The sequence below is a fragment of the Struthio camelus genome, chromosome 1 (genome assembly GCF_040807025.1).
Source record: "Struthio camelus isolate bStrCam1 chromosome 1, bStrCam1.hap1, whole genome shotgun sequence".
NCBI lineage: Eukaryota > Metazoa > Chordata > Aves > Struthioniformes > Struthionidae > Struthio > Struthio camelus.
In genome coordinates, this window is record NC_090942.1 from 70,622,226 (window position 1) to 70,643,734 (window position 21,509).

The 21,509-nt window shown below is 43.1% G+C and overlaps 1 protein-coding gene and 1 long non-coding RNA gene across 2 annotated transcripts; one reads left to right on the plus strand and one right to left on the minus strand.

Moving 5' to 3' along the window:
• Window positions 1-2,073: 2,073 nt before the first annotated feature.
• On the plus strand, window positions 2,074-9,726 carry LOC138067597 (uncharacterized). The gene is made up of 5 exons (XR_011141765.1): window positions 2,074-2,099; window positions 2,175-2,259; window positions 3,021-3,186; window positions 3,997-4,075; window positions 5,333-9,726. It is a non-coding gene; the product is annotated as an uncharacterized lncRNA (long non-coding RNA).
• On the minus strand, window positions 9,338-21,381 carry ATP6V1E1 (ATPase H+ transporting V1 subunit E1). The gene is made up of 9 exons (XM_068947643.1): window positions 21,202-21,381; window positions 17,530-17,595; window positions 15,897-16,006; window positions 15,352-15,418; window positions 13,419-13,508; window positions 11,964-12,032; window positions 11,499-11,593; window positions 10,550-10,637; window positions 9,338-9,953 (listed from the first exon to the last, which is right to left on the minus strand). Exons 1-9 carry the CDS (start codon window positions 21,232-21,234, stop codon window positions 9,891-9,893), a joined length of 681 nt encoding a protein of 226 aa, XP_068803744.1. The 5' UTR covers window positions 21,235-21,381; the 3' UTR covers window positions 9,338-9,890.
• Between the last annotated feature and the right edge of the window lie 128 nt (window positions 21,382-21,509).

A 21,509-nucleotide genomic window follows, 5' to 3' on the forward strand; every position in this document is an offset into this window, starting at 1 on the left:
CTTCACATTTCTCCTTTCCCCGCGGAGCAATATCCCTGCTCGGCCAGGGGGGTTATCAGTAATAACATCAGAGAGCCAACAGTTTCTGGATGTCTTGGAGCCTGCTGAAAGCGTTAGCCGGGAAGGAGGGAGCCGCTTCTCCAGAGCTCAGCGTTTAAATGAGAGCAAAGCGCGTTTGATCACCAGCTCTGCCCCGCAGAAGCCGTGGGACTAGATGGGGGCAGCGAGGAGGGCAGGGGATTCGAGCTGCGTGCGGGGAAGCGGCAACACATCCCGTCCCTCCGCAGCTGGGCAAGTGCTCGACTCTGCCCTTCCCATCGCTCGTGCAGGAAATCACTTCTGCCAGGCTGTTCTATCCTATCCTATCCTATCCTATCCTATCCTATCCTATCCTATGGAATTACCACCCTGGAAAAGGGGAGGAAAACTGGTACCAATTAATCACCTGGCCATCTCCTGAATGGCAGGCCATGGTCCTGCTGAAGTGTCACTTGCCTCTCAGCCCCTAGCTAGTTTAAGCCATTTAAAGGCTGCGTAGGATGGTTGTTCTCCTGCCGTGGGCTGGATACATCCACATGCGCCCCTGTGAGGTGCAGTACCAGCCCTGTGGTTGCCCACGTGTGACGCAAGGGCCGCCACAGCTGCCTGGCAGTGCCGGGAGCCAGAGGAAGTCACGGTCTTGCCCCGTCCTGTCTCCTCGAGAGCGCAGGTGGGATGGCTTGGGGGGATCGCTGCCCTCGGACACCCTGGCGCTCGTCAGCTGGTCTGCACAGGGAGCCTGAAGGGCTCTTTCCCACTGCCGTGGCCCAAGCAATGGGGACCAGCCTGATGCCAACCCCACGTGGCTGCCCGGCCACTCATGTAGAAAGGCCGACCTGTTTCCAGCCCAGCCGGCCCTCTGGTGTGCGCAGCCATCGCTCCCAGTTGTCATGCGTAGCTGGCAGCTAACGAGAATACAAGATGAAAAAGGCATGATGAGTAAAGAGCAATAAAAACGATCAGAGGCAGGGAGATATGTTAGTGATCTATTAAATAAGGAACAGAGAGAAGCCAGATGGTTGCTCCAATTTACTTTATACCTCCAGATGACTTAGCAAGGGGGTCACTTAGTGGAACTGAGAGACAAATGGTTCAGAGAGGCTGCAAGCAAACATTTTTTTCACAGAATCACAGACTCACAGAATGGTTGAGGTTGGAAGGGACCTCTGGAGATCATCTAGTCCGACCTCCCTGCTCAAGCAGGGACATCTAGAGCATATTTCCCAGGATCACATCCAGACGGGTTTTGAATATCTCCAGGGAAGGAGACTCCACCACCTCTCCTTTTTTTTTGCCTCCCTGCGGCGCCCACGAGCGTCCGTGGAACTCCGTGCGGCAGGACGGTATCGGCAAAGCCGGCGTAATGCCATTTGCAATTGCTTTTAGAGGTTAGTACCGGTATCTGAATTGCAGCAGTATTTGCAGCTGCTCTGGGATAAAAATAGCAAAAGTGCAAAGATTTTTTAGACCGTAAGTGAGGAAGCGACCATCGCTCTGAGTCAGCAGTGACTTCCCCTGGCCCAACGCAGCAGAGCTGCCTCTGTGTAGGTTGTTGCTGCAGGCAGGAAGTCGGCGACCCGAGGCGTTAACCAATTTGGATGTGCCCATCCCGAAACTGCAGTGCCGCTGCGGGCGCAGGAGACCTCGCTGCTCTGCCGGTGTTTCTCCTCCTACGGACCATTCCCATGATAGGGACTTCTCTTACCCCCAACAAACATTCAGGGGCTATCAGAGGGCCCCATGCATTTGTCGCAGGAGCCCTTCCCATTAACCCAAATTTATCATTGCTTAGTGCTCGCTCTGCTTTATCCTGAGCGTGGGAAGGGCCGTGAGTGCTGATGCCGCCATTCACCGGCTCTGGGCCAGCCACAGCATTCCCCACCCCCCCCCACCATCCATGTAGACCATCACCAGCTGAGACCACACACTCTTGCTGCATGAAATTCTGTGTGTGTGTGTGTGTGTGTGTGAGAGAGAGAGAGCGAGAGAGTGAGCGCGAGAGCATGCGTGTGTGTTGGGTTTCCCTTCCCTTTTGTTGAACTCGCTGGGCTACATCAAAAGTGTGTGCGCAGTTGGGGGGGGGGGGTTTCAACACCCTTCATGGTGCGAATTAACCCTTCATTCGCCTTATTTAGGAAAGGCTGTGGAGCAATGCTGGTCATACCAGAGAGCACACTCAAGCTGGCAAGCAGCGATCTCTTCTGGCCGCTGTTCTCATAGGTATGTGTAAATAACCACATGTGGCTGCATGTGTGTTGGTGTATATATAAATGTGTGTGTGTGTGTGTATATATATATTTATATATCTGTCTGTTTGTATGTATATATGTGCATATATATATATATACACACACAGAGAGAGAGAGAGATTAAATAGATAGATAGATCGATGTGTGTGTGTGTGTGCGTGTGTGTGCGTGTGTGTGTGTGTGTGTGTGTGTGTGTGTGTGTGTGTGTGTGTGTTTATATATGTGTTGTGCAGCTGGTGTGTAGGTATCTGTGAGGTATCTAGTTTCTGGAGTTTGTGGATCCAGCAGTATCTATCTCAGGAAGTTTGTCTGCCCTTGGCAATCATCTGATTTTTTTTTTTGACCAAGGAAATATTGGTATATTTAAGAAAAGCATGAAATAGTACCCCAGCTCCAGTTAATAAAAACCCTCACAGCATTTTTTTGAGCTTCACAACTTAAAGCTGATCACCAGCTGCAGTGAGAAGGCAGTTTCTTTTTGTGATACAGAATATCAGGACCATGTCAGGATTTTTTTTTTTTTTGTGCCCACAAACAGCAGAGGCCACTGTTGCAGGCCATGTCCTAGAATAAAGGCAGCCTTGGTCTGGTGCACACCAGTGGGAGCGTGCGCTTGGAGGAAGGAGCAGGGGAGCAGCCCTGCGAGTGCCCTGAGCTGTGTGGTGCTGCAAGCTGCACTGGGAATGCGGCATCTCTGCAGCCGGCCATGCCAGTGTGTGTGTGTCTCTGCAGGGCCATGTCCCACGGTGCTCCCTGTCCTGCAGCGTCTGAGCTGTCCTCCACAAGAAGTCACAGATGGCAGAGAGGGACGGTACCTGGCAGCTGAGTCAGGGCTTGTCCCCTGCTGCTTGTCCCCCGAAGGTGCTGGAAATTCAGCTTCAGGCTCCTAGAAGCTCGGGTGAGGCCTCCTGCTTTGGACTGGGAGGCGTGAAGGGAGGGCCAGGCTGCTGCTTGGGGCTGTCACAAATTCCTCTGGTGCAGGGATCCAGCCCTCAATAAGCCCTTTGTGTCCCAGTGAGGTCTCTGCAGTCCTCCCTCGCTCCCAGGGCCTGAGGGCAGCGGCAGCGGGCAGGGATGGCTGGGAAAGGACCCAGGCAGCCGCGGAAAGGAGCCTCCAGGCTCCTGCTGTCCCAGCCCTGGCAAGCGATGCTACAATTTGCTTTCAAAGTGTTTGCAGTTGAGAGCAAAACCCCTGGGTGGAAGCGTGGGATGAGTGGCTGTACTTTAACTGCTCAACATTGTGCACATGTGGGAAAATACTCCTAATTTCATGTTTAGCCAGAGTAATAATATGCCTCTGCTCCCACTCTGGAGTTGTGTTGGGACTAACTTCCAGCGCTTAGCTGCTGCTCATGACCAGTGAGGGGACCCACAGCCCTTCTGGAGCCCCTGAGGGGAAAGCACCGGCCCTTCTCCAGCCGATGTGCCAAGAAGGCTCTGTCTGCAGCAGGCCCCAGCACAGGGCTGCTGTGACCTTCTGTCTAAAAGGGACACTTGCTAGGAGAAAGATGTTAAAATCCCACTCCAGGCAACAGTCAGCAAGCAAGGGGAGATATAACCCTGCTTATACACAGGGCTGAAGAACCAACGTGGGCTGCCAGCATCCCACTGCAAGAGAAACTGAGAGTTTCCAGCACACACCGGTGTTGGTTTGGTTTGTAATCCTCGTGCCTCCGGTACCTCCTGACTGCAGCATGTATTCCCACAGGAGCTGCACTCCAAGCAGAGGGAAGCTGGATCAAAAAAGTGGCAGAAGAGTTAGCCAGGGGCCAGGATGACTCGGCAAGGTACTGCATGGTTGCTCTTGTCAGCTTGTTTTTTTTTTTCTATGCCTCAGTTTCCCCATCTGTACAGGTAGGTTAGGAAAGTGATGACAACCTCTGTTGGAAAATGCTTTGACAAAGCTAACGCTGTGGAGAGGGACAAGTCCCTTAAGTATCAGAGGCTCATGCTATAAAGGTGCTCAAGAACCAATGTCCTCCCCCTCCCTCTACTTGTAAACAGAGTCTGTAAAGACTTCCAAAGTCTTTTATTTGAAAAATATGGATGTTTCTGCACTGGCAGATGGTAGGTAGAAATCCATGATCCTGGACAGTCACAGCGTTTGCAGCTGGTGCTATGCCCGGTATGAAGGCTGTGCAGTCACCTGGTCCTTAGGTAGGCGATGTGCAGGCCAGAGATTGGCTGGAAAAAGGAGCTGGTTGCATGCAAACGCTCTTCGGCCCAGGATGAAAACAGGGCCTCTGGAAACGCTAGGAAGGTCCTTAACAGTTTTACTACATAAATTGAGTCTTTCACAACACATGGGGCTCAAGCTACCTAAAGCAAGATGGGTATGATTCCAATAGCGTAACACAGGCTGCGAAACACCATTTGTTTGTTGCATTTCAGTATGATTTTTAACCTGAAAATGCCCTTTACAGGTATTTCTCCTATTTTATCTAACATAAAACCAAAGAAGTAGCATAGGATCCTCTTGAAGAGGTGTCCAGGAAGACAGACGTGGGTTTTCCTAGCCAGCTCTACCTTGGCTGAGAATGGCAGGAACTTCCCAGCCCTGGAAGGGCCTTCTTGTCACAGCCTGTTCCCTGCAAGCACGTCTTGAGATGCAGGATAGGGGCTCCCCCTTGTCTCTCCCGCACCTCTGAGCTGACTGTATCAAATGGCAGACGTAGCCAAACCACGCAGCAGTCTGTCTGGGCTCTAGCTCAAGGCTACACACCTTTTGCCAAACTACTTTACAGCAGTCTCAAATCTTCACTCCTCAGAAGAGCAGCGCAGAGTTCACTTAACCAAGGAACGTTCTTTGGCTTGAATTTTCCTATGGGGTAGTTCTCTTTTATTTCCAAATTTTTATTTTTGTCCTTTCACTGCAGTTTCTTTAGAATTAAACAAATGGATAAATTTTCTCTTAACACTCCCAGACTACTTTAGTACGTAGTATGCATGCTCTGGATCTACAGAGATATCTCCAGCCTCCTTTTGATGCATATATTGCCCTGTCTAAGGTATTATCTAACACCCTTCTTCTTGTTTTCCAACAGGGATTGTATTTTTCTATTTTTGCCCACTAATTGCTAATATCATCAGTCAGGACAGAGGCATACCACACGCAAGGTCCCCCTCTTCTTTTAGCTTGTCTCTGGCTGTGCAATGTGACTTGTGACCTACCCTGGATGGCAGGCGTCCAAAGGCACATAGCCAGGCTTTTGTCGGATTCAGCTACAGACTTGGCCTGCCTCAGGCGCAGGCACCGAGTCCTCCATGCTGGCGCCCTAAGAGCTGGGGGAAGCACCTCAGCGACCGACCAAAGACAAGGAACAGGACCAGATCCAGGACAGCCCTTCTCACCTATCCCTGAGCACATTTTTTTCCTCTCTTCCTCCCTCTTCTCTCAGACTTTCATCCGTCTGCTAGAGATCTCTAAGGCCTCTGGCTTTCAAGCCCCACTGTTAACATCTCAGGCAATCGATGGCAACATCCTTGTGTTAGAGGCTTCCTCACACAGCAGCAACACGCAACCTCCCTCATGCGCACCCCCACAGCAGACTTGCAATGCTTTTAAACAAGACTTGGCTGTGTTTTCTTCTGAGACTGGCTCCGAGAAGGGACCTGAGCACTTAAGACTTTAATAGCCTCCCTAAACACTGCCTTTCCGTACCAGTTCTCTGATCAGTAGCACTCACTCACTGACAGCCAGCTCAGAGTTTCCTTTCAGAAGTTATAGCTCTATCAACCATTACTGGCTTAATAAAGGTATTGAAGCTTCAGTTCTCAGATGCTTTCTGGCTGTTTTCTTCTAGCCTTTCTCTCACCTTGACACTTGCGTGCACCTCTAGGGATCATTCCAACAGCATGTGTCGCTCTGATTAATGCTAATACCTCTCCGTGTGAAAATTCAGTACTAAAAACAGGGTTGTGACTCACATGTGCAGTAACATTTCAAGTCCTCTACTGATCACTTAGTGTCAAATCAGCTCCTCAATTTTCCACAGGCCAACTGTGCAGAACAAGTGGGGCATTATCTATTTCCCCGACTCCTTTTCCAGCACTAGACAGAACCAACTCTACGCTCTCCGTTAATTTGTGTTGCCTGCCTCTACTACCACAACTTAATTCTTTTATGTTATTTAATGCCTCCTTTGTTCTCCTCTGTCCAGTCCCTTTCTTAATGTGCTGGTCTGGCTGAAGGTTTGTCTATTACACCCACCTGAAGTAGGCTGCATGCTTATACAAAGACGGATAAAGATCAATATCCTCATTGATTTGCCCTAGGTCATCAGGTGAATCAGTAAGAAAACAGAAATTGTGCATCCTAATTTATTTGCTTAAGTCAGCAGTACAAACAGTAAAATGGTGCTGCAACAACACTCTAGCAAGGAATTGTGAAATCCTCCTAAAAAGGTTCCTTTTGTTTCACATCTTTTACTTCTAAAAAGCTGTCTTCCAATGCTGAACAGAGGCCTGGGCGAAGACACAGCAAGTTCACTAACTATATTCAGTGAGCCTGGATTGCATATTCCACTTTTTCCCTGCATCTCTAAGGTAATAAGAGTTGGTAACAGCCCCTAGTACCTGGGATGAAAGGTAAGGGTGTTCCAGGTAATCCAGACACCATTTCTATGTAATTATATTCTTTCATCTGGTTGCCCCTAGGAGTAAAACTGATCAGTGCTTTCTTGCAAGGAATTGCTGGTCCAAGAGGGCATTCCTGTCACAGGTGACGGGCTCAAGCTGAAAAGGTCTGCAGTTCAACCAATCAACTGAATAAGCAATAGTGCTTTGGTTAGCTCGCGTGGACAGGATACTAAACCACTGGTCTGAGACGTCAGATGAGATACAGATGAACTGTTCAGACCACTTCTTACAGTCTCTGCTGCTCTGAGACTCTGCTGCTCAAGTGATTAATTAACAAACAACATCCTCCCCCAGACTGAAAGCATTCTTGAGGCCACTATTTTCTGTATGCGAGTCAGGATGACAGAGGGTATTTCCTCCTCTTTCCTGCACACTTCAAAAGACGTGTTCATAAAATGAACAGAGGAAAGAATATAGTAATTAGCAACTCCAGTATGCTCCACTGAGCTCCACTGTCAAACACTTTATTACTTTTTATTTTGCATTTCAAAAATATTCAAGAAGTGGATTTGTACAGGTCTTTCTAACTTCAAGAAGGGAGCAAACCATCAGACCCTGTATGAAGAATCCCTCTGACACAGCCAAGCATGCTTCTGTTATTGATATTGGAGAAAGTCTTGATAACTTCTAATGCAAATATTTTCTAAATGAAACCTACCCGAAGATTATACTGTAACATTGCCCATCACTGCAAAATCAGCTTCAACAGAAACAAATCAAGCCGTTTGTCTCTTCCTTACCCTGCTTTTTAGCTTATTCTGACTGTGACTTAGTATAAAGCATGTAGACAATTGCCCGTATCAGTTTTCCAAGTGAAGCAGTAGCACAAGCATCTGATCTTATGACTTGCATGAAGTCTTCTCAGTGCTTACTGCCCAAAGATAGTAATTCCCTCGTCTTTCCCCTCTATTTTATTCCCAGACAGTGCACTCTACTTCAGCATTTAGATTTCCTGTACCTAACCCCAGCCACAGAGACAATAAGGGCCCAGATAAGTTCAGCTGCATTTTCAAAGCACTGACAGATAACTAGATGAGTTGGATGAAACTATCAGAAAAGACTGCAACAAACCTGCTCCAAAAAGCACTATTTAAACCAAGACACAACACAGATAAACATGCACACATGAAGGCTTTTCCTTCACTACAGATACGTCACAATACCAGAGCCCAGCATATAGTCAGGGAGCTAGATCACCGACAGGTGCAATGATGGAGGCTGTAATGGTTATTTCTAGTCTAGAATGAGTAGAACATTAATCTGATACATTTGTTGTCCAGTCATAAAACAATCTATTGAAAAGCAAAGTACTAAAAGAATAAATACCATACCATCTACGTAGAAAGCAAGAACTGGATACCAAAATACAAAAGAGAAGAGCAGTTAAAAAAAACAAAAAACAAAAAACCCACACACTTGCTAAACTTTCTTATTTTGTAAGAGGGAATTGAAAGCATTTCTTTTAGAAATGGAGATTAAGTTACGTGGGATTTGAGATTTCCTTGGCAGTTAAATCTCCATTTTAGACACAGGAGCCAGTGAAAGGTTTATCTCACATTTAGAGGAAAGGGCCTCAGGTTAAAAACCCTACATAATGCAGCGTTGCTACAAGTAACAGCAAGTATTGAAGTAAGTGGCAAGTATTCTTCATAGCACAATGTAAAATTCCAGCTGTTCTTGAATCAGTGTGGTACTTAAGAGATCATGACTGTAAAACATGCTCAAGCACTAATTCATCTGAACAGTTTCGTATTTCCCTGAAAAAAAATCTTAGAATCGAGCACTATGTGAAGCTACAGGTATTCTGGCAGTGAGTTACACCGTGGAAAGTCACCTCAAGAATTTCTCCCCCCTTTGCCACATAAGGTAGAGACAATACTCGTTACACTTAAGGAGGAGTAAATGTTTGTAAATCTTAACAGATTAGGTGGTGAAGATGAATGCATTACTTAAACTTTAAGCTGTTAAAGGTTCACAAGAAAAGAGAATAGCTGCACAGGCAGCTGTTGCTCCTCAAGTCCTGAAATGCAATTACTAAAGCAGTATGGTTTGGATCTCCTGCACAGAAGCAGTGAACTTACAATGGAGATATAACAACAAATATAATCCATTTTAAGTAGTACAGCTGCGTTACTCTAACTCTGTCTTGTGAAAGACGACTGAGGGGTTAAATAGCAAAGCTACTGACTCATTTTAAGGAAGAATGAAGTTCATCCTAGAGTCCCTTACTCAAAGTGCTAACCTATCCAACATAACTCAAGCAAATAGCAATGATAGTACTCCATCCACTTGAATTCTACCTTCGCAGAACAGTTGTTACACAAAACCCACAAGTAGCAAGTCCTTATACACACAAGCCCATTCTTCAAGATTGCTGCCCACCACCCAGAGGGAAACTACGGAGAACTCCATACACACACGCTTTTTTATTTTAATAAATAAAGTTTTACAGGCTCAGGCTTTTTTTTTTTTTAAATCACATATACAGAACAGAAAACTCTGCCTGACCAAGTAACATGAATTAAACAATTAACCCTGGGAAGGAATGCACGCCCCCTATAACACTGAAGACTTTAATTGGAAAGGGATGTCCCACGGGCAGCATAGCAATTTAGACAGTTTCACAGATTAGACAACTTGAGAGAGATGTGGCCAAAGCAAAGAGTGATCCCAAATGGACCACTTGTCTTTATAGCACCACAGCAGTGCAAGAAAAGCCAAGAGCCCAAATCCTCCACTTTCTAGTGTCACTTCTGGATGAGTACGTATGTCTTCACATCCTTTTAGCAATACATTCTAACCACAAGTGGAGAGGCTAAGCACAGCAGGTATGCAAAATTATTCCACTGAAGGACAGATATTGGATGACACAGTAATGTTACATTTCAAGATTTTAAATTACCAGATGCTTTTGCATCCCTTCAGTATGGCAGTGGAAGAGATTCCACCTTCTCTCATAGAGGTTTAGTCCAAAAACTTCCTGTTGGCATTAGCACCAAAGAGCGCCACTCTGATTTCTGGCATCATCTGTTGAGAAACAGTACATGATTTATATTTAACAGGCAATACAATTGTTGTACATTCCTTATTGCAGACACTGTGTGATAGCTAGACTACTATTCAAAATTAAGAAGTCAATTCATGCGAGTTTTCTGAAGCCTTTATCTGATCATGTATTGCATTCCAGTCTATAGACTTACCTATAGTGCAGCATGAGGAAGAGATGCCAGAGCTAGTTTTTCAGTAGGCTACATGATAGGATCTCAGCCAAAGTTCCTGGTACTCAAGCTAACTTCAGTAATTACAGTTAGCCTCAGTAATTCAACATCTACTGCCGTGGAGCCATACCAAGTCTTTCATTATCACGATTTCTATGAGCTTTATGCTCATACTTCATTCAAAAGGTATCATTTTGGGCTAAGTCATTTTTTGTTGTAGAAAAGCACAAGCAGCAGATAGTTTCCTTCCTTTCCAAACACAATTTTTTACTTGTCATCCATGTTGAAATCTGATCCCACACAGTATTGTGGCTGGTATCACATTGAAAACACAAGGATTTAATTAATTATAAGATAAAACTAGTTAATTATACCTTGTTCACACTGGTTGGGAGCCAAACTCACCTGCTGGGCTACAAGATCCAGCCGGCTTTCCAGGGTATTAGAAACCTTAATTTTACCATCACCGTTATAGATTTCAACACCTCCAGCACTAGAAAAGGGAAAAGAAAAAAAAAAAAAGGAAAAGAAAAAACAAAAATGACCCGTGATACATCCCAAAGCCATAGTGTAGCAGAGACATTATCCCAAATTCCTACTTAAGGGAGTGTCAGATATGTAGATCAGAACTTTTTTTAAAAATGATGTCTTAGTAAGAGTAAGGACAAAATGATGCAGTGAAGCAAAGCATCTTTAAAGTTATTTGAGACCACAGCTGCATACAAGAATCCTCGTTCACATGTTTGAAATTCAAGTGGAGGTATGAAATTTGTCACTACAGAAGAAAATTTTAGACTTGGAGATTTCAAATTTTCAAAATTGAAGAGCTTCTAGCAAGAAGCTTTGCTTACTCACACATAAAAGAAAAGATGATTGACTTCTAGAATAGATAGCTTTGTTCTATGTTCTTTATTACACTATATAGGAATAAAGCTTTGCAGACCTTGCATAAACCCCACCGAGTGAACACCCTGTAGCACCATATATTCCTGCTTATCGCTCAATACTTTGCTGCTTCTCGAGACAGAAAGCATGGCTCCATCTGTCTTCTCCCTTTCTAAAACACCAGTAGTTAACAGTTTACAAGGTTGTTCACTGTCTGCTTCAGTAGTGTGAAACAGACCGGAGGTTGCACAAAACTTCTATGGACATTTCTGATTAAGACAGTGCTCGTCTGGAGGAAATTGCAGAATCTATGCTTGATTCATATGAGATGCCAAATTCCACTAGAACAGCAGCAGACAAAGTATGTGGTTATTCCATACATAATTTTCTGAGACTGCCCTAGTAGGAGCTGTGCCTTGAAAAAAACTGTTAGTTAGTGCACCATATAAAAGACTCCCATTTTCCTTACATGTCTTCTGGCAGAAAGCTGTCTTGGTCAACGTGAACATCCACATTTCTCTTTGTGGCATTTTTGTAGATGGGAATGCTCTTCTGTACAGCAGTCTTGAGATACAAAATAAACCTCTAATTAAGCACTGATAAATGCTAGCACATCACTTAGATTTGGTTATTCACTTGCTTGTAGTAATAAAAAGCTGAGGTTGGGGCTTTTTTTTTTTTTTTCTTTCAGTATGACTTCTGAGCCAAAAGCAATTACTCTTAATATTGTGGCATCTAAAGTTTCCTAGGTAATACCCAAACAGGTAAATGATCCCCAAGTTGAAGCGCATACTTGTCCTCTTGCATTTTATTTGCAGCAGAAGCGCTTTACTTGTTTACATATTGCACAGGTAGGATCTGAGCAGGAAATATTTTCTACCAGGTCTCAGCTTTTATGCGTATGGCTATTTTCTTTCTATTCTAGGCATCTTACCTTAACCATAGAGAGATCCTGTTTCCTGCACCGAACAACTATTCTGGGCTCAAGCAGCTGGTAGAATCCCTGCACAAGATAACCATTACAGTATCAAAAAATTAATATTTTAATTGTCTTAGAATTGTTCAACCCCAAGAAAGGACAGGAGCTGATCAAACGGGTGACCAAAAAGTGACACCATTAGCCTATTTTATTTAGCAAAGATGCACTAGTTCCATTAACCTATTTTATTTAGTAAAGATGCACTAGTTCTTTGCTTACAAGGTCACCTCATATATTCTGAGAAAGGACACCGCTGATATTTTCCAATGGGAAACCCAGAAGAACCTACAACTAAATATTACGTGCTTCTTGCATTAGCAAGAAACTTGGAGCTCAAGTGTACCTAAATGTATTGATCCTAGGAGTGAGTTGCCCAGGTAATGTACACATATACACAAGCATCATTGCTGTATAACTAGACTGAGCAAGCTGCCAAGCTAACGTGCTCTTGTACAGCCCTTGATTAAGGCATGCAGTGATTTCAGGTGCTTGTTCTAATAACTCCTGCCTTGCAGCTGCTGTAGTAACACATAAGCACTGAAAGAGGAGGTGATCCCTTAGCACGTCAGTTCTAATGAGCCAAGACAGATGCGTCCGGCTTGCAAAGGTGAGACGCGTTTTTTGACGCACAGCAATACCACAGGCCAGATCTACACGTGGCAATGAAACAACAGTACTCATTCGAAATACAAGCTAGTAGCAAACACTATTAAAAATTCTCTGTCATCAAACTGAGGAAAGTAGAGCTGGTGTCCTATTTCTGTGTGAGCCCATGGCAAAAGGACTAATTCATACCAGAAGGTGGCACTAGTGGTCACAAGAGTAAATATAGTAAGACCCTGGCCAATACTTCATTTCTAGCAGTTAAGTTTCAGGACTAGAGGACGGTACTCGAGGTCTAAGCAAAGCCTTGATTTGTGTTTTATTTGTCTGTCACAGATGTATGCCGTACCACCGTAAATTCTGTCAAAGCCAAGACTTGTAAGTCTCAAATGCTCAGAAATTTTTAAAAGCAGAAGACTATCAACTTCTGGGTTTGGAGAAACAGCTTTTAAACAAATGCATGCTTGAGAAGCTCATTCTAACTTACTGTAGAAGCTTAAAGCGTGCACATTATATCTTAAATGTGCATGTACAATGTAGGTATCTGCAACTGTTCTTATATCAGAAGCCAGCTGCTTGTTATACTAGGTTCTGCACCCCAAAATAAGCTGCAGCCACAGTCTTATCTGTTCAAAATCCAAGACTGAAAGATACAGTGGAAGTGATGTTTAAAACTAACCCCTTCAGCAACATATGATCTAGACTTCATACAATAACTGTAACCTCTACAGTTGGTTGAGGACTGAAGACAGGACACCTTAGAGGACAGGGCTGCTATCAGCTATTTGTTGTGATTTAAATATTTACCTGTAGAACTAGTCCATCCAGCAGTGTTTGGTACCTGGCAGTATCCTTCACCACCTTGGCAAGTCTCTGCTTGGCCTCATTCAGCAAATCCTACATTCAGAAGAAATCAGATCAGTAGAGCCCATCTGTTTGGCATTTGGTTTCATGCCTACCAACTTTCTGTACTCCTAACATAGCTATCACACCCTGCCAACACGTAAATGTACACTCCAGCTGGTGTTCATCCAAGCTAGACCTTCATCTATGCGCACGATACAATATCCTTTCCAAGAGTTCCCCCCTCCTTGCCTTGGTCTGAACCCATTGTAACCAGACAGTAACTCCTTTTTTCATGGAAAAGTGAGACTTCAGTACTAAAGGTCTAGCATTTATAAAACTAACTCAGACAGACAAAAGAAACACGTTGTAAATCATTGCCTAACAAACTAAGAAAGTTGTCCCAATAACTGATTTTAGCAGCTTTATAGACAAAGAAATTTAACCTGCCTTTGTATCAGTAACATTCAGTTTAGGGTTTTTTTTTAATTCTAAGTAAATACAAGTCAAAATTTAAAAGTGAAAGGTTATTTTTAATTTGAAATAGCTGTTTTTGAATATCGTTATTCAAGGAATCTGTATCAATCAAGGAAGAATTTTGACAAAAATTTTAGTCAACTCAAACACAACGCCCAGAACGGAACTATTATCATACCTCCTTCAGACAAAGCAATGGTATGGTTTGGTATAAAAATAAATAAGTAAATAATAAAAAAGGTTTAACTGTCCTGCCTCAAGGAGATTAAGAGAAGAGAACACGTTAACAGAATCAGTACTAAAATATAAGACCACCTCAGATCAACATACTGTCCATCCTGGAATAACACAGCATTTCTGGAAACACTCATCTCTTGTTCATGAAGGAGGCTAAAGATCTGATAAGGGAAAAATGAGCTTCCAGCATGTGACTTTAAGTGTTTTAAAATGAGGAACAGTGCTGTGCATTACTTGGAAGCATGAGGTTGAGTCAGCTGATAAATGAGGAAGAGATTTCCCAGTAGAGACTACCACAATAGAGCTAATGCTTTAGCTACCCACCTTCCTCCTTTCTGTAAATACAATCTGAAATTTGAAACTAGATTTAAAGAATCAATAAACTGGTGACTTCCTTCTGCTAATTCCCCTTTTTCAGAATAGCATCAATATGAACAACATTAATTTTTTTATTTTCAACTTCTACAGGTCTCACTGCTTTTCCAGTAGCTCAACAGCACCATCTAGCTAGAATATGGAGCATTCAAATTGTTTCTCAGATGGGATAAGGAAGCTGTAAAAAAGTAACAGAACATTTGCAAACTGTATAAGGAGCAGAAGGGGAATACACTACATGCCATGTAAGACAAATAGAGTAACACTGAACTAAGACTACAGGTAGCCTGCACTGGTAAAAGATCACTCACCCTATACCTGTCATCTGCTAGAATCAGAAAAACCTTTTGATCTACTAGAGGCCACTAATGGAGGTAGAACTACCCACTAAGTGGGGTTTTAAGCCTACTTGCTTAAGCCATGCCTTGCTAGCTTTAATGCAGAAATGTTACTTTAGGCAAACAGAACTTGAAATTTATCTAAACTGTTGTGCAAAAGAGAGTTCCTGTTCTTTAAGGAAATAAACTATTGCCCAAATTATAAACACATTTGCTTATTGCCATATTGCTGGTAAAGAACTACATTTACCTAAAAGAGCAGGAAACTGAAACTGAAGATAAGCCAAAGTTGATAAAAAAGAGCTGGACTACACTTAATGACTTTTCAGAGCAGCTGGGAAAGCTGTTTTGTGTGTTGAAGCAGACATCACTCAACCATAAACCATATTTTTGTTCAGAGAATGGATAAGATCACTTCCTAACACACGGTAGGGAAAAACTCTCCACGTCTTTAATGCAGAGATACTCACTGCAATAAGGTCATCCCTTGCCTTGAGGACCTTCAGTCTTGCCTGATTCATCAGGTTGGACATCTGACTGCAAGTTGCATGGAAAAGTTGAATCAATCCATCAAACTTTGAACGCTGACATCAGAACTACTACATTTAACTGTATACTTTATACTTAAGGCTAACAATTCTACAACGCTTAATGACAAGCCTGTTGACCTGTGTGAATCTGTTTCTGAACTTGCACAAATGATCACAATGCAGAACTCTCTCCTTCCATAACGGTCCACCAGAACAAAACCTGACAGGATCATTAGTCCCAAGGTAACATACCAGGGTAGAACTTTACATATTAACTGCATATGGAAACATAGACGATTCTTTCACCAGACCTCCTAGCAGTTACAATATTTTAGCTCTTCTTCAATAATTTTCCCCAGAAATATTAAAAACTCAAAATTAGAACTCAGTATTTTAGCTACAATTTGTCCACTACCCAGGGAAAAACAGTTTTGTATATAATCCGCAAAAGCTCAGAAGTCAACCACCTAACCTAAGCAACTCACATTTTCTTTTGCTGTTCAATTTGTTTCTCCTTCTTTTCATAATACTCCATGATTTTCAGCCTCTGTGTCTGAACAAGGCGACCCTTCTCAATGTTGAACTCTTCTTCTGCCTACAGTAAAAATCAAATAACTGAAGTGGAAATTGTTTCCACGGGCTGAAAAAAAGAAACAGAATCAAAATGAAATGGCTATGCTTTAAGAACACATTCATGGATATGCCAGGATGATAACATTTCTGTTTCCATACAAACAAAGCATTTCAACCAGTACTCAAGTCAGTGGGAGTTCAGCATGTTTTTGCTAAACTTGAACCTCGCTAACAAAGCAGCAGTTTGTTTCACCAACGTCTTTGATGGCTCACGTTTCTCTTTGCAGTTCTCGGGCATATAATTATTTAATCTATATGTTATACAGCGAGTAAAGAGCTAAGAAGCCGATCTCCCTTTTGTCTTGAGCTTCAGGCCTGGTTTAGGTTTTTTTGTAACCAGAAAGGAAACAGAAGCTACATGAGATTCTACCAAAAAACAAGCTACTCAGCCCTCAGTGTCCGTGAATTCCATTATTTTAAGCAATGCTTAAAGAAGGATAGTGATAGTGCAGGTCTTATCTTTTTAAAAAAGCCTAGCTAGATAGCATATGAAAACACATGGGAAATTTTCATATTTATACCTGAGTATCCAATCTCAACTTCTGACTTCTGCTTGGAGGTCATCAAGAATACCTGCTTTAGAACTGATCAAATATTTGTCTAGATCAAAATGTTTATGGAAGATTATTAGTACAGTAATACACACGCTGAGTCTAATACCAGTAAGATTTTTGGTATAATGCAGATTGGTAGGGCTGTAAGGCACCATTGATCCTTCTTCAGCAAACGTCTATATTCTGTCAGCAGGTTACTGTTTTGCTCATTCTCTTCTGAATTATCCCAAGTGAATGATTCTGCAAATAATTCAACTCACGCCTTAAATTTAAATTTATGCTTTACTTCCTTGTGATGCCTACTAAATCACATCCAGAACTGAGTCTCCGGTTGACTACACAAATTTAGGTACAGTTATGAACTGGTTCACAAGTAAGTTTTCACTAACATAAAATTCAACCAGTTTAACTTTCACCTTTTATCATTTTGATGCAAGTCCACGTGTGAATGCTTGTGGTAGATCAGCATGAAATCCAAACAAGGACAATCACAATGTCTCTGCTTAACAGGTTATGGAAGTCGAGCAAAAATTAAAATGAATCCTTTGGATGACAGTTTATTCTGACGAACCTTAAGCAGAATTCATAATTAAGCAAAGAAGTCCCTTAATCCTCAGTGATCCTAAGTTACGTATTGGAGGTGAGGGGGGAGAGAGAGGGTCTTCCACTTAATCTACTGTATTCACGCAAACATTCAGGTCTCGTTTGCTTGGACAAAAGAGTAGCCCCAACTCAGCTGTCTTGATTTGATTTGTCAAAAGCTAACAAACATCCCTTTTATTTAGTAGCATCATTTTGCTATGTAAAGACTAAACGCCATGTAAGTTGTATCTTTCAAAAGTGTTATAGGACTGTTCCATGCAACTGCCAAAACAGGATGCCAGATGCAGTTCTCCTTTTGCACTTACTGACATTGAACTGCCATTTTTACCTTTGCATCTATTTCTTCAGCCTTTTCATTGGCTTCCTGCTCAATGAAAGCCATCATATGCTTGATCTACAACAAGAGAGAGAAAAGAAAACATTTTATGTTGGGAAGGACTTTGATGAGAATAATTGTTTTCCTCAGTTTAACAGTAGGCCCCTCCATACTCATTCCTTAATCCATATAATGGTGTTGTTCTTCAAAGAAATTAAATTGAGCATGCAGGTCAAAATATTACTTCAGTGTAACACAGGTTGCAAGAAAAATCAATTTTTTTTCTTCTTTTAATAATTCTGTATAATGCCATTTCACTGGATATCTTAAGAAGAATCTAATTAGAAGAACGTCGCAACTATGCAAAACAAACCAAAAAGTCAGTTTGTATAAGTGTGAAGATGAATATTTTCATTCTTCACCAAGTGAAGAACAAGGCTTTTTTTTCCTCCTAGGAATTAAAAAAAATTATTATCGTACACTAAAATTAAGTGGTCTAACCATTACAACATTCACGTGAAACATGGAAGAGCAGAGACTCCACATTTAATCCAAGCCAGGCATAGACGGCACTTGAATAAACCTGGGCCCTCCACACGAGATGACTGCTTAAAGGAAAGCAAAGGAAAACCGATCACTCTGGGCAGATCTGAACAACCAGAAGTTCCTTTACACATAAGGGAAATCTTTCTTGACAAATGCAGTAAATTCTGTAGAAACTTACCATGTCATGAGTTTGTGGCAAAAATGTTCAATAAAAACAGATACTATTCTGTAGTACAACTCTAAGTGATTTTACAAAGTAGTTGCATATTAGTTTGGAGGGGCTGGGGAAGAAGAAATCAAGGATAGCTGTGCTACTTGATCAAGACCATATTAAGTATGTCCCATGCTGCTTTAGAGAGTGTCATGCACTAATAAGTTTGATTTGAAGAACCTTTTTGAAACCACTCCAAAATATTATAAAGCATGGGCCCAGCAGCTCAAAGACAGGGAAAACAATTATGGTTAGTTCTGCTTATTATGCTTACACGCCATTCTGTGACCTGGGCTTAGTTTAGGTTCACGTTTGGGGCACATTACAAGGCTTCACACACATCCAAACCACACCTTTGAACATACATAGCCATTTCCACAGGCAAACGTGTTATCCTTGAGTGGATCATAAAACCCTACTGACTTTTTGCTTGCACTTAGTGAAGAGAAATATTTCTCAACCTGATCTGAACAGACGTGGATGAAAGATCCTATTTATAAACTCTCATGTTGAAATAAAATATTTAAAGAGGTAAGAAGGTGGCAATGTGACAAGAGAACTGACACGGGCAGAACAGCACCATGTCCATATAAATGAGAAAAACAGAAGTGAATAGATAAGTGGAAGATTTTAAGCAAGTACAATGGATGAAATGAATGATAATATCGCCATTCTCAAAATCACGTCAGCAACTCTTATTTTAATTCCAGTTTGCAACATTTCTACGAGCATGTCCACCTACAACTTGAGCCTCCTATCCTGCTCACCTGATTAGATGCCTGGTCAAGCCAAGCATTAGATCTACTTGTATTTTAGAAACAAGAAGGGAGGTAGATAAAATATGGAAATAATTTTGCTGAATAGCCTAATGCTGAAAGAGACTAAGGATGTTTTATAGCTGCAGTAATCCTTGTATTACTAAGCAATTTCTTCCAGCTTAGGCTGGTTTCTGAATTTTGGAAAACTACTTTAAACAGTTCCAGATGCTCAAGAAGTGTCCTCTGCATAAGTTAGAGGAATAAGATGGAAGCAAGGTGATATGGCACCCATGTCCTCTAGTCTGCACTGTAATAATACATTAGACTAACCACCGTTATTTCCTTTATATTGAATGCTCTTCTTGCTTCTCATAGAAATGAATAAAGATCCTAAGTAAGGCTTTCACATCTGTGAACAGATTTATTTTTAATAGGGCAGGCAGAAGTATTTATTTTTAAATGAGAGACTAATTTCAAATGAAGTTCATAGCTTTCACATAGCAATATTTCCTATAGAAAGGAATGTAGGATTTTTGTAACAGTACTAGTTTGATTATCCTTTCCATGGTAAGTTCTAGTTGTTAGATTGACTTTCACTAGAAATGACCATCCAGACTACATGCAACAATCTGTAAATCACTTATCAGAAGAAAAGAAGCAAACCTATCAATGGGAAAAAAATCTTACTTAAATAGAATTGTCAACGTGAAAATTATTGAAAGCTGCATGGCAAGTAGTAGCAGTTCACAGGATCGTTTGCCAAGTCCATACCAGGATTCATACACATGCAGAACGGAGCATGTTATTAGCAGTGTTCTTTTTTCCGCTTGAGAGGATCACCCTAGTTTCAGCAGCAAAAAAAAATTACAGAAAGGTCACACATGTGAATTTCTACTTGCACTACGTGTTTAGCATATCCATATATCCTGAACCAGCTTTTGAAGTTCAGGCCAATGGCAGTTGAGCAAGAGCCCCCCAAAGTCAGATTTATTGTTATAATCATCTGGAAAGGAAAGGAAAAAAATCTTATCTTTGCAGATAAGAAGCAAGAGAACGTAACGTCACAATTCCCCTTATGGGGAAAGGTAAGCTACTGATTTTACTTTCAATGTGACATTTCCTTGCCAAGAGACTATGTTTACTGAATGAGAAAGTGAGACACTATGTGCTTATGATGCAAAGGACGTACAGAGCTTGACTGATCTGCCCATCACCCGTAGCAAACTCCATTGACCAGCCTCAACTGGATCTATGCAGTCTTTAATGCTCCACACCACCTTCAACCCAGCTCAAAGCAGCTTTTTTAGGGAAGGGCACTGTTTAATGTCAATAAGGACAGAACGTCCTGACTGGAGGAAGCATCGCTGCCCAAACTTTAGCCTTGTAGGTTTCCATTGCTGGAGAAGCCCAGGTGCATCACGCTGCTTAAGGTACAGAATGAAAAAAAGCATTCAAGAGAGTTGAACAGCCTGCACAAATGCCATGTTGCTGCTAATTAAACTGAGTATAGCGATAAGAAAAAAAAGATGGAAAGGCCTTAGAGAGAAATCTGGAAAACAGTGCTCGTCTAGGGTATTCATCTGCCTCAAAATGGATTTAAACACGGTAGATGGTCTAAAGACTTCTCCTGATCTCTTTTGTTATAGCCTGTCATGAGTTGTCACAAAACGTATCAGCAAAGTTCCCCCATGTGTGGCCACCGGGGGGGGGGGGGGGGGCAGGGGGACAAAAAAAATCAACTTCTGCAGGAACTTTTGCGTCTCCCAGAGAAGGCCCTTCCATCTTGCCTTGCTTCCACCTGCATGGTAGGAGACCCTATTCAGAAGCTAAAAAGTGAGTCAGCCGTAGGACACATTTCCAGCAGCTGCTGCTTCAGAACTGTCACCTCCACCTTCAACCTGGTCTCTTCCAAGTGGGACAGCCCGTCAGCTCAGGCAAGGCTGCCCCCTCGCCTAACACGGCCTGCAGGCAAGGACAACCCTGCCTTGCAGCCTGGAGGCCGCCTCGCGAGAAGCTTTGCCGTGGCCGCCCGCGGCGCCTCTCCTCACGCTAGTTCCGCCCCGTCAGCTCCCACCCACCCCTAGCCGGGCCGTGAGGACAGCACAGACCTAGCAGCGGCCTCAGCGGCAACCGCGCTGCCCACTCCGGGCCGGGGCCCGCAGCCGGTACCTGCTTCTGGACGTCGGCATCGCTGAGCGCCATGATGACAGCAGCGGCGGCGGCGGCGGAGGCTCAAGGCAGACGGTTACGGCCGTTGGCGACCACGAGCGGAATCAAATCCGGTTCGGGTCACAGCAGTTGCTGCAGCCGTTGCGTCACTCAGCTCCGCCCCCATCTCCTCCCGGCCAATAGGAACCCGGGCGCCGGCGTGGTGTCACGGGGGCGGGGTGGTCCGTTGTGCCCCAGGCTGCCATCTTGTGGCGGTCGGGGGTGGCGGGGGCGGCCCGCGGCTTTTATTGGGTTTGTTTTCAGCTTTT

What these genes read in the sequence shown, in the direction of transcription:
- ATP6V1E1 (XM_068947643.1), bottom strand. Translation starts at nt 21,234, where the DNA reads ATGGCGCTCAGCGATGCCGACGTCCAGAAGCAG. An exon ending in AGGATCTCTCTATGGTTAAG is followed by an intron (nt 11,594 to 11,963) that starts GTAAGATGCCTA and finishes TTGTATCTCAAG; the next exon opens with ACTGCTGTACAGAAGAGCAT. An exon ending in AGCTTTCTGCCAGAAGACAT is followed by an intron (nt 10,638 to 11,498) that starts GTAAGGAAAATG and finishes TCCCTTTTCTAG; the next exon opens with TGCTGGAGGTGTTGAAATCT.